General features: G+C 40.5%; 2 protein-coding genes across 2 annotated transcripts; one reads left to right on the plus strand and one right to left on the minus strand.

The window, feature by feature from the left end:
• Positions 1-10,627: 10,627 nt before the first annotated feature.
• Wsck (tyrosine-protein kinase Wsck) lies at positions 10,628-18,633 on the plus strand. Its single transcript, XM_090172457.1, has 15 exons — positions 10,628-10,880; positions 14,361-14,476; positions 14,542-14,737; positions 14,805-14,901; positions 14,972-15,297; positions 15,477-15,637; positions 15,738-15,954; positions 16,032-16,148; positions 16,223-16,386; positions 16,452-16,553; positions 16,690-16,760; positions 16,822-16,862; positions 17,275-17,371; positions 17,538-17,637; positions 17,696-18,633. The coding sequence occupies exons 1-15, from the start codon at positions 10,829-10,831 to the stop codon at positions 17,765-17,767; spliced, it is 1,929 nt and encodes a 642-aa protein (XP_090028583.1). The 5' UTR covers positions 10,628-10,828; the 3' UTR covers positions 17,768-18,633.
• Positions 11,848-13,016, minus strand: LOC149947547 (receptor-interacting serine/threonine-protein kinase 1-like). The gene is made up of 3 exons (XM_090173126.1): positions 12,990-13,016; positions 12,712-12,772; positions 11,848-12,638 (listed from the first exon to the last, which is right to left on the minus strand). The coding sequence occupies exons 1-3, from the start codon at positions 13,014-13,016 to the stop codon at positions 12,022-12,024; spliced, it is 705 nt and encodes a 234-aa protein (XP_090029252.1). The 3' UTR covers positions 11,848-12,021.
• Positions 18,634-18,637: the final 4 nt, after the last annotated feature.

Genomic DNA, 18,637 nt, shown 5'->3' on the forward strand with positions numbered 1-18,637 from the left:
AGTAATTTATTTATTTTGAAAGGGCATTGCTTCCCTCTTCCCCAGGGCTGCTTCGCCACTGTAACAAGGCCATATAATTTCCTATCGTTTGATGCATCATTTACCATTTTCACCCTATCTGTTAAGAAATTATGTATACCCTCCGGAATTGGTTTGGAGTACTTGATGGCCATTGAACAGCAGTGGCGGTGATCCCGCGACCCACAGGGAAAAAACACATTCGGTAGCTGAGCCCCCACAGAAATAAAGTTGAGTATAAATAACCACCATGGAAAAATTTCGATAATCACTGCCTTTGTTTTGGTCCGAATTCAATCTTTTAACAGAAGTTATTTTGATATTGAAGATGCAGGAGGATGAAATAAGCATTTATATGTTTATTTCAATAGATTCGTCCAAACAGAAAATCGCGTCGTCGTGTACCCTGTTTATCCCAATTATCTTTAGTCATTCTAAATATCCTAAAATACCTTCGTAATCCATGTAGCCAAGAAATTCTTAACGATCTAGCCTTGAATGCTTGACCCATGTAAACTCGACACTCGTGTTTTCTCATAATCTATAGCTTAGCACGCACCTCGCGAAAACTATATTTTTTTTCCATGCTGAGGCGTAGCAAAGAGTTTCTTTTGTGGAACTAGAGATCAAAATGAAAACGCATTTTTTAGCTCGAAACTCAAGGGTAACTCCTTCATCTCTACCAGCTTGGTAATAGACACACGGATCCGCGCGAGAGCGCTTGAATCCTTCACTTCGTAGTACTTTATCCAAGTGTCTGTTCAACTAATATTTTTTTTCTTTAGTTTTAAGTATTATAAGTTTTTGAATAAAAAATGATGACCCGGCCCCCCACAGCATTTTCCGATCACCGCCGCTGTATGAACGGAACTATTCCTTCCAATCCATCGATGAGGGGACTCAGTGGCTATATATTTCACTATGTTAAAATCCCAGTCTAAATTGCACTTGGTGTATTTACATAATTCCACATCAGGTTATTTTGGCGATTAAATGATCCATGTCCAGTGGCGTAGCTAGGGGGGGGGCGGTCCACACATATCAGGAACGAATAAATCGCAAATCACGTCCAACAGCGCGCGAGTGAAGCGACAGTGAAGTAGACGGTGAAGGGACGCGCGGTTGGCGGTCGAGGTGACGTTGCCCGCAGTGGCGTAACTCCTGGGCCCCCCGCGAAAAACAACTCGGGGCTCTTTTAAATAGCACCGATTTTAATCATAAACGTTTGGGGTCTGCGGGGGCGCTATTTACGCCACTGGAGTGACCTCGTTATACACTTCTACACCATCCCTGTACACAGCAAATGCCACCCCGGCACCTCTACTGGACAACGAACCGTCAGTAAACACATCTACCCCATTACCATTCTTTATGATACCCCTGACCGCTGGGTGGTCCTCCCATGGGTCACCTGGGTAGAGGTAGTTACCACCTCGTAACTCCACCTCACAGTGCTTGCTGTCTTCTCTAAAAGAGAAGGACCTGTATATCAGTGCTCAAGGACCCTAAGTGAATCGCTCGAGACAGTCCGGTAGAAATATTTTAACGTTTCTAGAAATATTTTAACGTTTCTAGAAATATTTTAAACGTTTCTAGAAATATTTTTACATTTCTAAAAATATTTTTACATTTCTAAAAATATTTTTACATTTCTAGAAATATTTTATCATTTCTACGAATATATTTTTAAACTCTAGGAATATTTTACGGACGAGAAAGCAGAAAGTTTAGAATTGAACGCGTCGTAGAGTTGAGTGTGAACACTGTAATGGCGAACTCTGATGGCACTTGAACCGTTGATGATGGTAATATCATCAACGGGACAAGTACCATCATATCATCAACGGTACAAGTACTATCATCAATGGTACAAGTACTATCATCAACGGTACAAGTACTATCATCAACGGTACAAGTACTATCATCAACGGTACAAGTACTATCATCAACGGTACAAGTACTATCATCAACGGTACAAGTACTATCATCAACGGTACAAGTACTATCATCAACGGTACAAGTACTATCATCAACGGTACAAGTACTATCATCAACGGTACAAGTACTATCATCAACGGTACAAGTACTATCATCAACGGTACAAGTACTATCATATCATCAACGGTACAAGTACAATCATATCATCAATGGTACAAGTACTATCATATAATCAACGGTACAAGTACTATCATATAATCAACGGTACAAGTACTATCACATAATCAACAGTACAAGTACCATCATCAACGGTACAAGTGCCATCAGAGTTCGCCATTACAGTGTTCACACTCAACTCTACGACGCGTTCAATTGGAACCTACGAGCGCTGCTTTCTCTCTCGCGTTTTGCCGAAAAATATTCTATGTCCGTAAAATATTCCTAGAAATGTTAAAATATTCCTAGAAATGTTAAAATATTCCTAGAAATGTTAAAATATTCCTAGAAATGTTAAAATATTCCTAGAAATGTTAAAATATTCCTAGAAATGTTAAAATATTCCTAGAAATGTTAAAATATTCCTAGAAATGTTAAAATATTTCTAGAAATGTTATTTAGTTTTTTCCGGTTTGGCGCCCCATACCGCTCAACCGGTTTAGCGCAAAAATACCTAGAGAATGCTCTATCCGTCGGAAGTTCGTAACTACTCGCCAACCCGAGCCCCAAACACTCTTAGCGTAGCTTTTTAAACCATAGGCGTTAAAACTGGGTTTATACCCAATATTTTTTTATTTTCAATGAAATTATTAAATTAAAGCCATTTACTATTAATTTCATTAGACAGTTGATATTGAAAAATATATTCCATGAAGTTGGCAATTTTTAGGCTTTGAGTTGGCGAAAATTGATCTTCTCCCCCACCCAAACCTAAGTGCTTTCGTTACACCCCTGCAATTCAGTAGGTGGTTTCTTTTCGCCTGTTCTCGGACTAAAAGTGTACTATTTTTAACCTAAAACGTTTTATTCACCTGTTCCGGAGATAAGAATTACTCTGCCGCATAAACGATTCGCTTGTTCCGCAGTATTACGGCTACTCTTATTATTCCTTCTGAAAAGGAGGTGTAAAGAGAGTAAATCGGATTTTGTCGTTTGCTAGACAGAATTTATCTGCTTAAAAGCCTAAAAAGGTCACAGGCAGCCATTTGGGAAAAATGTTTTTACTCCGACTCAAACTATTCGCCACCACAGAATCGGAGTAAAATGACGTCATAGCGTTACTCTTCTTACCCTACCGCGAAATCCCGGAACAAGCGAAAAGAAACAACTGTCTTGTTCCTTAGCCAACTACTCCAATCGATTGAATAAGTTCGAGTGAAAAACTTCCAGTTCCTTGTCAAAGTAATTATGACTCCCATGAAAATTCCAGAATCGTCGCGAACGAATAGAACAATGGTACTGTCATTCAATCTATTTCTATGATGGCGAATTACTTGATTTTAATGAATAAGGTAAGAGTAGCTTTAATCTCGAACCTTTGAGTCTGAGAGGCAATTAAAAATCATTAAAATATGTATCTAAATAATGTTTTCAAATAAATGTTAATTATCCTTGGTCTGTTAGAAGGAAAAACTATTTTTGCTTCGCAGCCAAGGAAATAATTTTTTTTAATCAACAAAATAGACAAGGGCTGTTCGAGTCTGAGAAAACCGCAAGCCCAATATCGAACCATACATATAAAAGTTATAGTACACGTCGATAATTATCGAGGATAACGATAGACATTGGGTACGTTCAGTAACTTGCAACAAATTCAACAGTTCAAGATTTGGAAACCGGTTTTTTACTGTACGATTTTTTAAACTTCCGGTATGCCGTTACGCTGCTCAACCGATTGAAACCATTTCAATCGTCTGGGCGAGCCGGTTTATTTGCAGCGTGACGTCACAAAGTTAAGGAAAGTAATGGCGTTTAACCGATTGCGTGAGTACAGAAAAGCGTTCAGTAGCTCTTGACGTAACGCTGCAAAACGATATGCCAAGGTTCAGAACCGCTGCAGGTCCGATTACTCTTTCTGAACGCAGCCAATGATTCATTGTCATGGTCATTGAGTTGGGAATAAATAGAGGTACAACTAAATCTGGCTGGCGCGGGACCAATTTCTTTCAATAATGAAACTTTATCAACTTTATCGTTCTACCGTGGCGGCATCTGTCTCTAGTGGTGGCCACTATATGGCAATTGAATTTTTGCGTGAATCTGACGCGAAATTGAAATGTATGATTTCTCCTAACAAACAAACCTTTGAAGTTGTTTAAAAATAATTTTATTCTGTCAACACGATCATTTTTAAAACAAGTTACGGTGAGGGGGGGGGGCAGAATAACGAGAATGAATATTGGTGTATATAGCAATGAGCCTTCACACCAAGCGCACCAGATTCGTAATAAAACAAATGGAAAAATTAACAATCACTCAAAGCGAACAATGCAATAAAATGAACACACAAAACAAAAATTAAAATACGTGACAAATCGAAGAACAAAACAAACAAAAAAAAGAAACGCGATAATAATAGTCCGCAGAAAGTTATGAAGTTCGAACAGCGTTGCGAAGTATAGCCCTCTTATGGAGACTACTAAGGAGACCTCGCCGTGCTGCAACTTGGGATGGACAGGCGAAGAGAATGTGCTCCGCGGTATCTACCACCCCGCACTTCGAGCAACAATCCGAGCTACTCAAATTAAAGTGGAAGAGAGTTGCTTTCGTGGGAGGGCGTCCGCAGACGAGACGCGCCAAAAGAGTGTCACCCCGCCTGGGGAGCTGACGCCGCATAATCTCGCGAGAGCCCGGATTAGGCTTCGCTTCCCTGAGCGCGTAGGAGGTGGCGCGGGTCTGCCAGGAATCCCACTAAGCACTGGTAACCACTTTACTACACGCGGATTTCAATTCGGAGAGCGTAGCCGGGAGGAAAAAGTCCACCTTGGAGGGACGCGGAAGACTGGTGACGTCCGCGAGACCGTCCGCCGTTTCATTTCCCACTACGCCGACGTGAGCCGGACACCACAAAAGAGTCACTGGGTAGGAGTACCCGTCGCATAAGTCATGAATAGCGGTGATTACCGGATCATTTGAACGCGAATGTAACATCGTGAGCGCGCTTTTGGAGTCGGAGCAGAGGACTATTGAACTTTCAAGATGAGCGGAAGCGTATGAAAGTGCCAATTGAATGGCCAACAGCTCTATCCTGTTTATGGGATGGCCGGGATCCACCAGAGACCGAGCACCGACCCCAAGAGAAGGAATGGCGAAGGCGGCACCCCCGACTCCCGAGTCCGGGGCGAGAGACCCATCAGTGTAAATAACCGTCGCGTCTTTGGCGTAGATGTCGAGCGTCGCGTGGAACAACTGTCGTAGCGCGTCCGAGCAGAGGTCACCTTTGCGAGTAGTTAGCCAACGGGAGATGACCGTCACCTTGGGAGGTTCCCAGGGAGGAGTGGACGTGGGAGGAAGATGACCCCTGGAGGAATGAAAGAGCCAGGAGAGATTGTGTTCCCTAGCCAAGTTCCACGCCCGGAGCAGAAAAGGAAGCCGATCCGGGGTGAAGCGATGTTCAATGACCTCCAGTTGAGCCTGGTTGTCCCGCAGAAGAGCGGGATAAAACGTCGGGGTATCCGCTGCGCCACATGGAGGTCCAAAAGAGTGCGACGAAAACTCAGCGGTGGAATTGCGGCCTCAGCTTCCATTAGGACAATGGGTGTAGACCGTGGCACACCAAGGCTGACCCGTAGAGCAGCGTTTTGGACTTTGTCCAAAGAGGCGAGCAGAGGAGCGGCTGCGGACGCATAGATAGGGCTGGAATAATCCAACCGGGAGCGAATGAGGTGGGTGTACAAAAGCCTTAGCACGCCTCTACTGGCACCCCAACCGGTTGCTGAGACAGTACGCAGAAGATTGAGGCGCTTGAGAGAAGAGGAGGCTAGAGCCTCGACGTGAGGCTTCCATGTGAGTCGGTCGTCGAAAATACCACCGAGGTACCTATACGAGTGGACTTTGGTTAAGGGAGTGCCATCGAGACTGAGAGTGATATCACCTGGGATGGTAGTCTCCTTGGAGAAAAGCATAAACTGGCACTTGAGTCGCTGAAAGTTGAGCCCCCAGCGTGCACCGTACTCCGCGATGTGATCAAGCGATTGCTGCATGGAGCCGTATAAGGAGCGAAGGGCTTGGCGACAGACCCAGGCCGCAATATCGTCGGCGTGTTCCCCTTGGGAAACATGTCTCTGGCATAGTTGGGGAATCCCGTCCAACATTACAGTGAAGAGGATGGGGCTGATCGAGCTGCCCTGAGGAACGCCTCTCGTGACGAGGTAAGTGGCTGAGAGCGTACCATTGACCCTGACCTGATAGGTCCTATCCTTGAGGAAGTGTTCCACCCAACGAAGAAGATTGCCGGTAAGACCCCGGTGTTGGAGTTTGTAGAGCAGCGCCTGGTGGTGAACACTGCCAAAAGCGTATTTCAGATCTAAGAATACCGCAAGGCAGTGATCGTTCGTAGCGAGAGCGCCTTGGGCTGCCATAGCAAGGCGGATCGCATTGTCGGTCGCTCGACGCCCACGTCGAAAACCCGATTGCTCTGCAGGCAGAACAGCGTTCTGGTCTAGGAACCAGACCAGTCGTCCTAAAACCAGCTTCTCGTAAATTTTGCCGAGATTAGGAAGCAGAGAGATAGCGCGGCATCGAGGGAGGGCTTCCCAGGTTTCAGAATGGGGTGCAAGACAGCATGTTTCCAACGAGAAGGCATGATGCCCTCCGCCCAAAGGCTATTATAGAGCTCTAGGAGTGCCGTTCGAAAAGCCGGAGTCGAGTTCTTTATAATGAGGTTGGAGACGTTGTCCTTCCCAGGGGAGGTGTTGCGAAGGCCGGAGAGGACCTCGTATAACTCCGCTTCCGAGAAAGGGACATTGTATCTCGCCGGTGGCTGCTCCAAAAGTGGTTCAGGCTGGTATTTTTGTTCCGGGCCGAGCGTTGGCTGAGGATGGATATCCGCTCTAACAGACTGCGCGAGGCACTCTGCGACTTGGGCTTGATCCGTTTCCACCTTGTCTGCCGTGTTCAACGTAATTAGCTTCCGTGGACGCGTGCCGGTCTTGAACCACCGAACTTGAGACCAGACCTGGGTCAAAAGAGTGTGAGCATGTAGTTTGTTGCAATAAGTTCTCCAACTGGTACGCTTCGTCTCTCTAGTTAGTTTTTTGAAAAGGGCCCTTTCACGTTTGTAAGCGACCTGATCCAATGAATGACTCGAGCGTTGGGCCCTGCGTCGAGCCGCTTTGACAGTCTTGGCTTGCTTCGAGCATGCGGCATCCCACCAAGGAGGCTGGCGGGGGGCTGCGGAACCACTTCCCCGCTTAACCGTAATCGTTGCCAGGGCCGCTTGAAATATAATAGTTTCAGCCGACTGAATTGTCAAGGGGCCAGTTGATAGGGAGTCATCCAAAAGAATGCGAAAGCGTTTCCAGTCAGCCGCAGGGTAGTGCCAGTGAGCTGGGCCAGTATGACCGCTATTTGCTTGAGCTTGAACACCCATGTGAATAGGAAGGTGGTCACTGGTGCCTGCAAGTATGACTGACCAAGGGAGATGGATAGCCAGGTCGGTACTCGCAAAAGCAAGATCTAGTGCACCATCAGGACCCTTAGTTGGGCGACGAGTCGACTCACCGCTGTTGAGGAGGACCAGATTGTCGTGGTCTTCCAGCCAAGTCTGGACGAGGCGGCCCTGTGCGTCTGTCTTGTAGCTGCCCCAGATAATGTTATGGGCATTGAAATCGCCTAAGATTAAGACGGGAGTGGTTACATCCCGAAGGAGAAGGTCGAAAAACGCCTTAGTGGCTTTACTATGAGGATCATAGATGTTGAAGAGGGTGAACCATCCAACGGAGGAGTGAATCTTCAAGGCTAGAGATTCTACACCGACACAGGCTGGAGAGGGTAGACGGACTACCGGAAGAGACTTGTCGACGAGAGTCGCAACACCACCACGAACTCCGGAAGGCGAAGGGTGATGGACAACCCTGTCCGCACGAAAGGGTTCATAACAGCCGAAATGAAGATTGACTGTATCCGTTGGAGATAGAAAAGTTTCTTGAAGCGCGATAATAGTGGGGTGTAAGTCACCGAGAAGGTCAATGAGATCCGGTAATCGAGAACGAACGCCGTTGACGTTCCACTGGAGGACGCTAATCATCTCCAGTAGGATGTGAAGTGAAGGCATCCTGAGTGGTAGTGCCCTGACCATGAGGGGGCAATTTGCTGTTGAACTTGTCCACAAATCCGGCGGTAAGAGAAGCCGCAAGGGATTTCAAGACCGACCGTTTGTCCTGGGTGCCCTGGATCTTTTCGTAGGTTTCCACAACGGCGGCCACTATGTGCGCCACCATCAGAGAAATATCAGCAGCCGAAAAAAGACCCAGAGGCGCAGGCTTCTGTAGCGCTGGAGCAGACGCAGCCGTCGGTGGTGGCCTGCGTGGGGTTTTACTCCTGGGGCGTGACACTACGTGGGCGTATGACTTTTGACGGACGATTGCTCGTGCCTCTCTGAAGGAGACATCCTCTGTGCGGCGGACTTGTAGTACTTTCTGCTCCCGTTTCAGAGAAGGACACTCTGAAGACTTAGAGCTGTGGGCGCCTTTACAGTTGACACAACATGCCGTCGGTTCACACCTCTGAGTAGGATCATAGACATGATCCTTTCCGCATGTGGCGCAGATCTCGTGAGCCACCTGGGTTCTGCAAGCTGAAGCAATATGCCCGTAGTGCCGGCACTTGTAACACTGTAGTGGACGAGGGGTGTAATCTAGAACCCCAAAAGCCATGCCATACACGAAGATTTTCCTCGGAACGGATTCCTTGGGAAAGCCGATGAGAAACGTATTGGAACGGCCACCTAGACGGCGGACCGACTTGACCGCTTGCTGCCTGGAGTGTAAGGCCTCATCAATATCCGCTTTGGTAATGTCCGTCGGGACATGAATAATCCGCCGTAGAGCCACTTCCGATGCCGTCTGGGATCCCGCCACTCCAAATTTGAAATCTCCGAAAGCGGCCGCTGATTTGATAGCCACAGCCTGCTCCTCTGTTTTCGGGAAGACCAGCAGGTCCCCCTGTGGGAGGGGCTGAAAAGTGACCCCTTCGCCGAAAGCACCAACGGTATACACGTGAAGTTGTTTTGTACGCAGGCTTGAGAATTTCTCCCCTTCTAAAGACGGCTTCAGGCGGAGGGGGGGAGACCACGGCGAGGGGGAGTCCCGGGTGCCAAAACGTCCTGGAATTCGCGGTGCGGGGGGGGGGGCACGTACGTAGGAATGTTCCCCAACGCTCGGCGAACGCGAACGCTTGGCGCGGTTGATCGGCCGGCCGCGGCGATCCACGGTGATGTAGCCGGAAGAGTCATCTTCGGCCAACTCCATACCTTGAGAAACGCCGGCAAATTCCGAGGAAGAACCCATAGTCCCAAAAGCGGGTGACTAAAACAGGACGGGGAAGCTAAAAAACTAGGCAGGATAGGGACTGGGAAAGCTAAAACAAAAGAAGCTAGGCCGAAAAGGCTTAGAAAAAAAGAGAACTAGGGAAGGTAAAAGAAAGACGAAGACAAAAAAGACACGTCCTTCCGCACCAAAAATAACCCGCTCATTTGAAAAGTTACGGTGAGTTAGCTAATAATATTTTTTTTTTCTAAAATAATAAACTTTATTTTGGTGCACATGACAACTAGGCCTTCGCACCATACACACCCTGATACAGATACTCAAAAACAAAACAAAAGAAAAAGAAAAAATATATATACAGAAAGATAAAAGTTGGCAGTCCTTTCGACTGTTCTCTCTTCTGTGTTTTTAACAAAAAAAAACAAAAAAAATGACTATTTATGTCTGCTTTGTATTCTACTTGCGCTTTTAAAAAATACTGGCCGCGCGAAAAATAGCACAGATATCAGAAATGATTGCCATGTCTCCGCTTTGGACCGCGGTTTTCACCCCTTGTAGAGTTGTATCATATCTGCCTGTGTTTAGGGCATGAAAAAGTCTTGGCCTAACTGGTTGACCACGAACACAGGAGAGCAGAATATGCTCCACTGTCTGGACCTCCTGAGTGTTACAACTAGTACAAGCATTCGACTGCTTTAAGTTGATAAGGAATAGTCTTTCATTGGTAGGTAAGCGATCACAGTTCAGTCTGGCCAGGAGAGAGTCCTTCCAACGGGGAAGCCTCAAGGCTGACAAAATGTTTATTTATTTTTAGCCAAATAACTTTACAAAATATAGATGGCGCTACCGCCAAATTATAACGATGAATTTCGTACAGTCTTCTCAGAACAGGTCCCACGTAATCATGGAAACCGAAATCGTAATTGTAATTCTAGCAGTATTATTCACAATTCAATGGTCATGGTTAAATTTAAAAAATAAAGACCAGTTGTAGCCTAGGAGCCGGGAGTAGTGGCTCACTCCTGTAATCCCAGGCGTCCGGGAGGCAGAGTTTGTGGATGGCCGTGTGAGGACGACCACCACTCCCCTAATGGGTGGTCGGAATACTTCCGCCAAGGGTGTCCCCACCCCTGTCCCCACGTATCCCCCCGTTGTCGTGGCCGTTACACATATCTCGCCCTGATTAATCAGTTATTGTGTGTGTGCTGGTGTCTAAGGCCTCGGGTCGACACCGATGTGTGTGTATCTCAAAAAAAAAAAAAAAAAAGTTGTAGCCTAGGCTTAAGTTGATAAGAAAGAAGAAAGCAACGAGCGTAAATGCGTCTAGAACTCTAGATGAATTACATACTTAAATATATACTTTTAACGTAAAATTGAACATATTTGAAATGAACCTGCTCCATACTATACTTCTGTCAATTATTGCAATGAAAATTAATGGTAAGCCTAGGACTTGATTTTGAATGCCAGGGATGCTATACCTCCTCAATTCCCCACCCTACTGGTATTTTACCGTTATTGACATGGAATTGGGTAAAGCATTATTAAATATTTCTTCTTGATTGATGGGGCAATAAAGCTAACAAAGGTTGCTATTATTTGTAATGTACTTTCAGTCATGGTATTTGGAGATAAGAAAATAAGCCCCCTTGAAATGTCTTCTGCAATGATACAGTATGAAACTGTACATAGTTATAAAAGGAATAATAACATAGTAAAAATTGTTTTTAGCGCTGAATTGAAAAGAAATTGTCAGTTGGCGGGATTAAGTCTAAAGGACAAATTGAATTGATTAAGAATGTTTTGAAAGCACCCCCTCCTCTACATGAATTGGTGAAAAGTGGGACCATTTGGGTATTATGCCCACGTTACTAAAGCGTCGGTTTGATATTCATGATGGAATCTTAAATTTTCCTTGGGAAATTAGTCATTTTAAACTATTTTACGATAGTTTGGTTTCAATTCTGAAGGAAAACAGTGTTACCAAAAGGAGCCACTTTCTTTAAAAAAAGAAAGCCCATGAAAATGTCAAATACCATTCAATAATGATAAATATGACAAACGAAGGAATTGATATGATAAAACAATGATTTAAATTGAATTTTGTAACTGTTATACTTAAAATATAATACTAGATTACATTTCGGTTGCAACAGTCTAACATAAGAAAAAGTAGTCAAAATCTGATAATCAAATTTTTTTAGTAAAACATATTTAAAACTGTGTTGGTTTTACCCCCCATAGTCTTAAATAAAAGTATACTCTTAGTTCTCAAAGTCAATAGACCACTGATATTTAGCGACATTTATTGACCAGGTTGTTATTTTCCATTATTTGTCACTTGTAAACAGATTTATTTTTTGGGGCTGAAACACAGGAACCATATAAAAGTGTTGGAAGTGGAATTGCTTAATGAGGTTTAATTTTTGGCAAGACTAGTTACGTACCAGAACTATATTTTATAGATAGAGAACTGTTGATTTCAAAATAGAAAATGGTGTAAATATATCCAATCATTTTATTGTAAATTATTTTATATAACATAAACATTAAGAACACTCTTACAGTAGTGTACTCGCAATTAATCAGTCTTAACTAAGTCTAGTTCATTGGCAATATCAGAACAGCCAATTTTTTGCAAGGTTTTAGCTAAGGCACCTACAGTTGCATTTTCACCGTTTCTCTCAACCCATTTATTTAAAACACACACTACTATTTCTACTAGGCCATCCCGTTCTTTATCAAACTTTATGACTTCTAAATCTGGCTCTGTGAACTTTGGGTCACTTGGAAGAAATTTAGCCAATCTTTTCCATTTCGATCCAATAAGATCACCCACTTTGTACATATGCTCGTCTTCAATGATCTCTTGTGACTCCAAAACAGATTCTTTAACTTTGCTCCTTGGTGGTACATTGTGATTGGTTTGGCTTATTGGCGTTGCGTCCTCAGAATGTAAACCAGGGCCGTGATTATGTATATAAGTGTTATTGAACAAACTGACTGAGCCCTCGGCGTTTATATTTACTTGTTTTGTTTGACCATCATTGGACTTTTGATATGGTTTCTGTGGGGGGTTTCTTGCAGTACCAGTTGTTATGCTTTTGAAAAATGGCGTATTAAATGCACCATTAAAAAAATCATACTGTCCTGGAGAGCTAATTTCATCATCAGAGTAATGTTCATTTTCAGATGAATCTGAAGATGACATTTTATAAGACTTTGGATCGTATTATGTAAAGTTAATATATGAGGAATATTCTAAAATTACGTCTAAAAGATCTAAGCCTCTGCTGATAACTATACTTTTGAAATGTTAGGCTACTCCTAAACTATAAAGCTTATCTTCTTATACAACTACCTGTCTACGAGAACATTAGGCAGTCTCGGTCAGGAAATTTCAGCAGCTATGAAAAGGGGAATTAAAACATTTGATTGCACAATGTTGAGTAAGTTAGGTTTTCTAGGCCATCTGGTAGCGAGTTTTAAAAACTATATTTAAAAAAATCCCTATTTATTAAATATATATATTTTTATAATTAGCGGTACCGGTATTAAATGTAAAATGAATGCCATTTCTTAAAGAGTGGTACAATAATTAGTAGTGCTCAGTTTCGAAAGGAATTGTCTTTCTCGAACTTTACGATTAATCTTTTACTTTTGTCCTGGCGTGATAGGTGTATAATGAACTACACTATGTTTTAAAGCAAAAAAGTACCAAGCTGGTGGTTTGAAAAATTTAAACGTTATAAGACATGAAGAAATAAAAAGAATCAACAATTTTGAGAGAACACTATAGATTATATTTATAAGTAACATCAGTGTTCCAGGTGGGAAAAAGTATGAAAAATGCCAGCCTGGACAATAGTCACTGCCTTATTTTTACCCGAAACATTAAATAAGAAAAAGTGGTTTATTTTAAAATTAATTGATATAAAATTCTATAAAATTTTTGGGGTTTTAGCTTATTAAATGCATAATTAATTAATTTCCCATTATTAGCAACTTTTTACGATAGTTTCCAGTATTTGCAATGGGGCTGGCATAAGATAGCCTTTTGGTAACACTTGAGCGACTTAATTAGTAGGACCATAAGTGTATAATATTATAACATAAGTGTTACACTTCCTATTCTTCCCATGCAAAAGTTTTACTGACATCTATTCACAAGACACCCTACGAGCTAAGTCGGGCTTCGTCGCTGTTTTGCGTCCGCTCGCTCCTGTGTCTCACGCCTTTGACTGCGCGTCGCTAGGAGGAGAGTTTCTTGTGATGAAGTAGAACCGAGCTAGACTTAAAACACGCTAATACAGCGATGTGTACAAATTTCATTGGACGAGCCTTTAAGCTGCACGTTTTACGGAAAGGGGGAAGTCAACTTTTCCCTTCCGACGGCAGCAGGCGCTAAAGCATCTAGCCAATTAAAATTGTGCACAAGAAAATAGACGACTTTTGACGGGTTGCGTTCTCCTTGTGTGGGGTGCTGTATTTGTTGCTCCTAGCTCAAAGTGACAATCTTTTGGAACAATATTATAGACTTATGGTAGCACTTAAGCAGTTTCTATTTGAATAAAAATAAATATTTATTACACATAAAACATAATTATGAGATTAAAAAACTTAGTTATATTTGCATATTCAATAAATTAAATATGCAAATATAACGAAGTTTTTTTTATCTCATAATTACTAACGCATATTGTACTTACAAACGAACTAAGCCTTAACCTAAAACATAATAAATCCATACTTTTCAGAATCTCCTATTTACAACCAAATAGTATTTTTTTTTAATTTAATAATTTCTATTTTTGGTACTTGATATGGTGTATTATGGGACATTGGCGTTTGATCTAAACGTCAGGCACCTCTCCACTGAATAATTTTATAATTTAAATATTTTAATTATTTTAATTTTAGAAATTGAATGTCTCAAAGGACCCTCAAATCTCAGTATTTTGTCATATAGTGAAACTGGAGTTAATATATCATGGTCTCCTGTTGAATTTTATAACATTGATATAACTGGATACCATGTAAGCTACTTTATTTGACTTAATTTTGTGATTTATAAATTTGCAATAATTTGGTTTTCTTACAGGTTAAAATATCCCCTTTGAAATCTTATTCGCCGTCCCACAGTGCAATGGCAATTGAAATTTCTACAGCAAACACCAAAACAAGTGCTTTGATCAATTCCCTCCAACCAGGAACACAGTATAATGTTACTGTAACTGCATCAACTATTACTAATTTTTCTGATCCGTCCACTGTCACGTTTTGGACAGAAGTTGGAAGTATGAATATTTGATACTTAAATAATAAGCTAATTAAGAATTAAACTGACACATATATTACGTACAGAACCCAATAACCCACCCCCTATTGAAGTAATTGAGAGAAATGGTGAACAAATGAGGGTTAAACTCTATATTGGAGAAAGTGATAAAGGACCCATTAGGTTTGCGTCGCTTGGTATCAGCTGAACATTACAAGAAGTTTTTTATTAAAAATGTGTTATATTTATATAGTTCAGTTCAAGTGATTGTGTTGGAAAAAACCACTATAATATCGTTTAATGAAGAGCAGCTCTCCAATTTTAGCACCGCAGAAGAAAGTGGATTACCATTTTACATAGCTGCTTCTTTGATGGAATCTCAGTTTGGAGAGAATGGGATATTTACAATTGGAGATGGCCAAACATATGGCGGCTATTTTAATGCCCCTTTAAAAACTGACTTAAATTACGAAGTTCTGCAAGGCACCATCAGTTCTTTGAATGGGATAACCAAAGCCGCCTATTCCCCACTTCAATCAAACAGTGGAATAGATCAAGTGTACTTTAATGGACTTGAAGGTTTGATACTGCCACAAATCATTTTCCATTTTACTCATTTCAAAGTAGATTCACACTTTTGCAGTCCAACTGTCAAAGAATTAAAATAACAATTGTCCAACTTTTGTTCTTTAGATTCATTATTACGTAACATACAAAACATTAATACAAATAATTATAATATATTTTTTACGCAATAGATTCTTCATCGCAAGCTTTATCGAATATATTGGGGATTGCGATTGGAATATTTGGCTTTCTGCTAATTGTGTCATTTTTGTTGTATTTCCTTTTGAGACGGCATTATGGGAAAAGACGACTGTCTGATGAAATGGTATTACACGATCAGATCACTGATGCTGTGAGTTTAAATTACGCTTAAGTTATTGAAACCAACCACTGGGATTTATTTATTATGCATTTCATAATTGAGGAAATATGTACACTTTTTATATTCTTAGGAAGAGAATGGCTTTGCTCAAGGAATTTTACGTTTGGGCGATGATACAAACTTGGGAGATTTTTGGGAAATCTTGAGAGAACGCTATTGGTCCATACCTCGAAACCTCTTAGAAATAAGTGAGCAAGTGTTAGGAAATGGAAATTTTGGGGAGGTTCGCCAGGGTTTTGTTCATAGAAGAGGAAAACCTATTTCAGTCCTGATACAGATGACTCAAAGTAATAATTTTTTTTTGAGAAACTTCTATTGCTGGCCAAATGGTGTATATATTATATATTTTGTATGTATTTGTAAGGTCATTCTGCCATGGGTGATAAAGAAAAATTAACCCTATATTCGGAAATCGATGCGGAACTTAGACTTTCATCTCATCCAAATGTTGCAGAGTTTATTGGAATATGTGAAGACCGAGGTTCCATTTTTGTTGCTGTTTGAATATTATTTGCTTACAGATTTAGAATATTTAGTAAAACAATATATTTAAAGGTATTTTGCATTTGGTTGCTGAGAATTATGATACCAGTTTAAGAGGCTTGTTGTTGAGAAGCCGCCAACAAACTGGTCCAAAATTTAGCAGCCTTTCAGAAACCGTAGCTCTTGATATAGCATTGGGAATTGCTAAAGGAATGAAATACATTTCTGATTTTGGAGTAATTAAAAAAATTCTGCACAGAATTATTGTACATACTAAAATACCCAATTTTTACAATTAAAGGTGATGCACAAACATTTATCATCGAGGAGTATCGCAGTTATGGATGGTTTCCATCCTAAAATAACAAACTTTGGTCTTTTTTTCTATCACCCCTCTGGGAAGGTAAATTGCCTAATTAGCAGTGTAGCTATTACCCTTTGTTAAAATATTCAAAGATAATAAGTCTAAAAAGCCTCTAATTTCTATTTAAAAGACGGGCAGGTATATAAATGGATCATAATTTTGTTTACTCATTCAGAAACTAGATTATACACGCTGGTATGCTCCAGAAGTTGGCCGTACTAAAGGCTACAATGTGAAGAGTGATATGTATGCTATTTTCTGTTAATTTGGGAAAGTTTGCTTTCTTACATTTGCTTTATAACTACAGATGGTCATTTGGTATACTTCTATGGGAGATCTGTACCTTAGGTTAGTTAATTCTATAATTTTTACATGGTTGCCACACGTCAGGGAATTTTAAAATGGGCCTCAAAGGTCAGGGAATTTTAAAATGGGCCACAAAGGTCAGGGAATTTTAAGAATTTGTAAAAAGTCATTGAAAAGTCAGGGAATTCAATTTTATCTTGACACATTTTGAAGGTAATTTTACTCTAGATCTATGACAAATTCTATGATTATCACTTATTTTCTTGAAAGTTTGGCTAATTTTTTCCAGTCTATTAAAATTTATTAACTTGATAAAGTACGAAATAAAAATTTTGACCCTAAAAAGTCGGGGAAAATTAAATTGATCAGGGAATTTGAATCTGAAAATTTTGTGGCAACCCTGTTGTAGATAGAAATGTTTAAAAATCAATGAGTTAATGGTGTAGTTTTTAAGGAGGGACACCGTATTATGATATACCAGTAGCGGAAGTTTACCCAAGGACTGTAAGAGGGCTCAGATTAAATCATCCGCACGGGGTTGGTGATGAATTGTAAGTAAAGTCTCAATGTATTGTTTAGTTTGGTTTATTGCATTGTGGTAGCCCAAGTACGTTTTGGCCCTTTGGGTTATTACATTGTGATGGCTCATATCCGAATTTTTTTAGTTTATTATTTTAATGCTACACAATGTTTTGAACTTTTGACACTGTATGACAGATTTCAATTGATGCTTCAATGTTGGGAATTTGATCCAGATGAGCGTCCAACTTTTCAAGAGTTGGTCATTATTCTTCAAAATATGACGAGTTCGCCAATGGTAAGTTGTTGTATAGTTTAAATTCTTGTGCAAAAAAATTATAATGCTTAATTCCAAGGATCAACTATGTTTTGAAAGAAAAACGGGGTTTCAATTTTGTAAATTTAATCCGAAAGGAGACGAGCAGTGACAAAAGTGTTATGTCACAATTTATTTGACAACTTTGTGAAATAATGATTGATAAGTCTTGACTACAGCCCTCAAGAATATCAGAGTCATTCGTAACAATATAGCAGCTATTTTTTTACGTATTTTTCATTGTGACATTCCAATTTTTATAAGTAATTTTTTAATATTCACTTATCACACACATTTTAAGCGGTTTTTTCTGTTATAATTTTCAAATCTAGTCGCAATATTATGTAGGGTGCTGTGGGAAAATTAACCAGTTTTGAAGCTTAATATTTTATCAACTTTTATATACCGGTGTATTTTTTATCCTTATATTAAAGATATATTTTTTTAGCTAGTTTTAATGTAAACTTAAATGATATGTATTTGTTCCAGTTGGCATTTTTGTAAATTTACTCTTTAATGGTAATGAAAGATAAATATGTAACCATATTTTAAAGATACATGGAAGCCTATCCTTTCTCTAGTCTCTTACATAGTTTTGCACTAGCTGAGTGTTCATTTAAAAAACTGACTTAAAGAAGGCTTTGGCAAAGCAATATTTTTCTAAGTGTATCGGTAGTGGTAGCTTTAGAATCTCAAAAATGGAGGAATGTTCTAGCCTTTTTTGGCTGTCTCGCACCATAAAAATATTTCACAGGCATCAGGTCAATTAGAAAGTGATAAATATATCAGTGTGACTTACTTGGGTTTTTTTTCATTTGGATCAAACAATAATTACAACCACTACTAGTGCCTGACTAATTTTTAATCATTTTTTAACACCTTTTAAATGACACAATAACTTTTTTAATTCAATATTTTGTTATAAAAGCCTTTCATGTGCCAAAATGTATCTGTTATTCTTGCTGATGAATAAAATAAAGTC

Source organism: Leiobunum rupestre, chromosome 4, assembly GCF_980474605.1.
Source record: "Leiobunum rupestre chromosome 4, qqLeiRupe1.1.hap1, whole genome shotgun sequence".
NCBI lineage: Eukaryota > Metazoa > Arthropoda > Arachnida > Opiliones > Sclerosomatidae > Leiobunum > Leiobunum rupestre.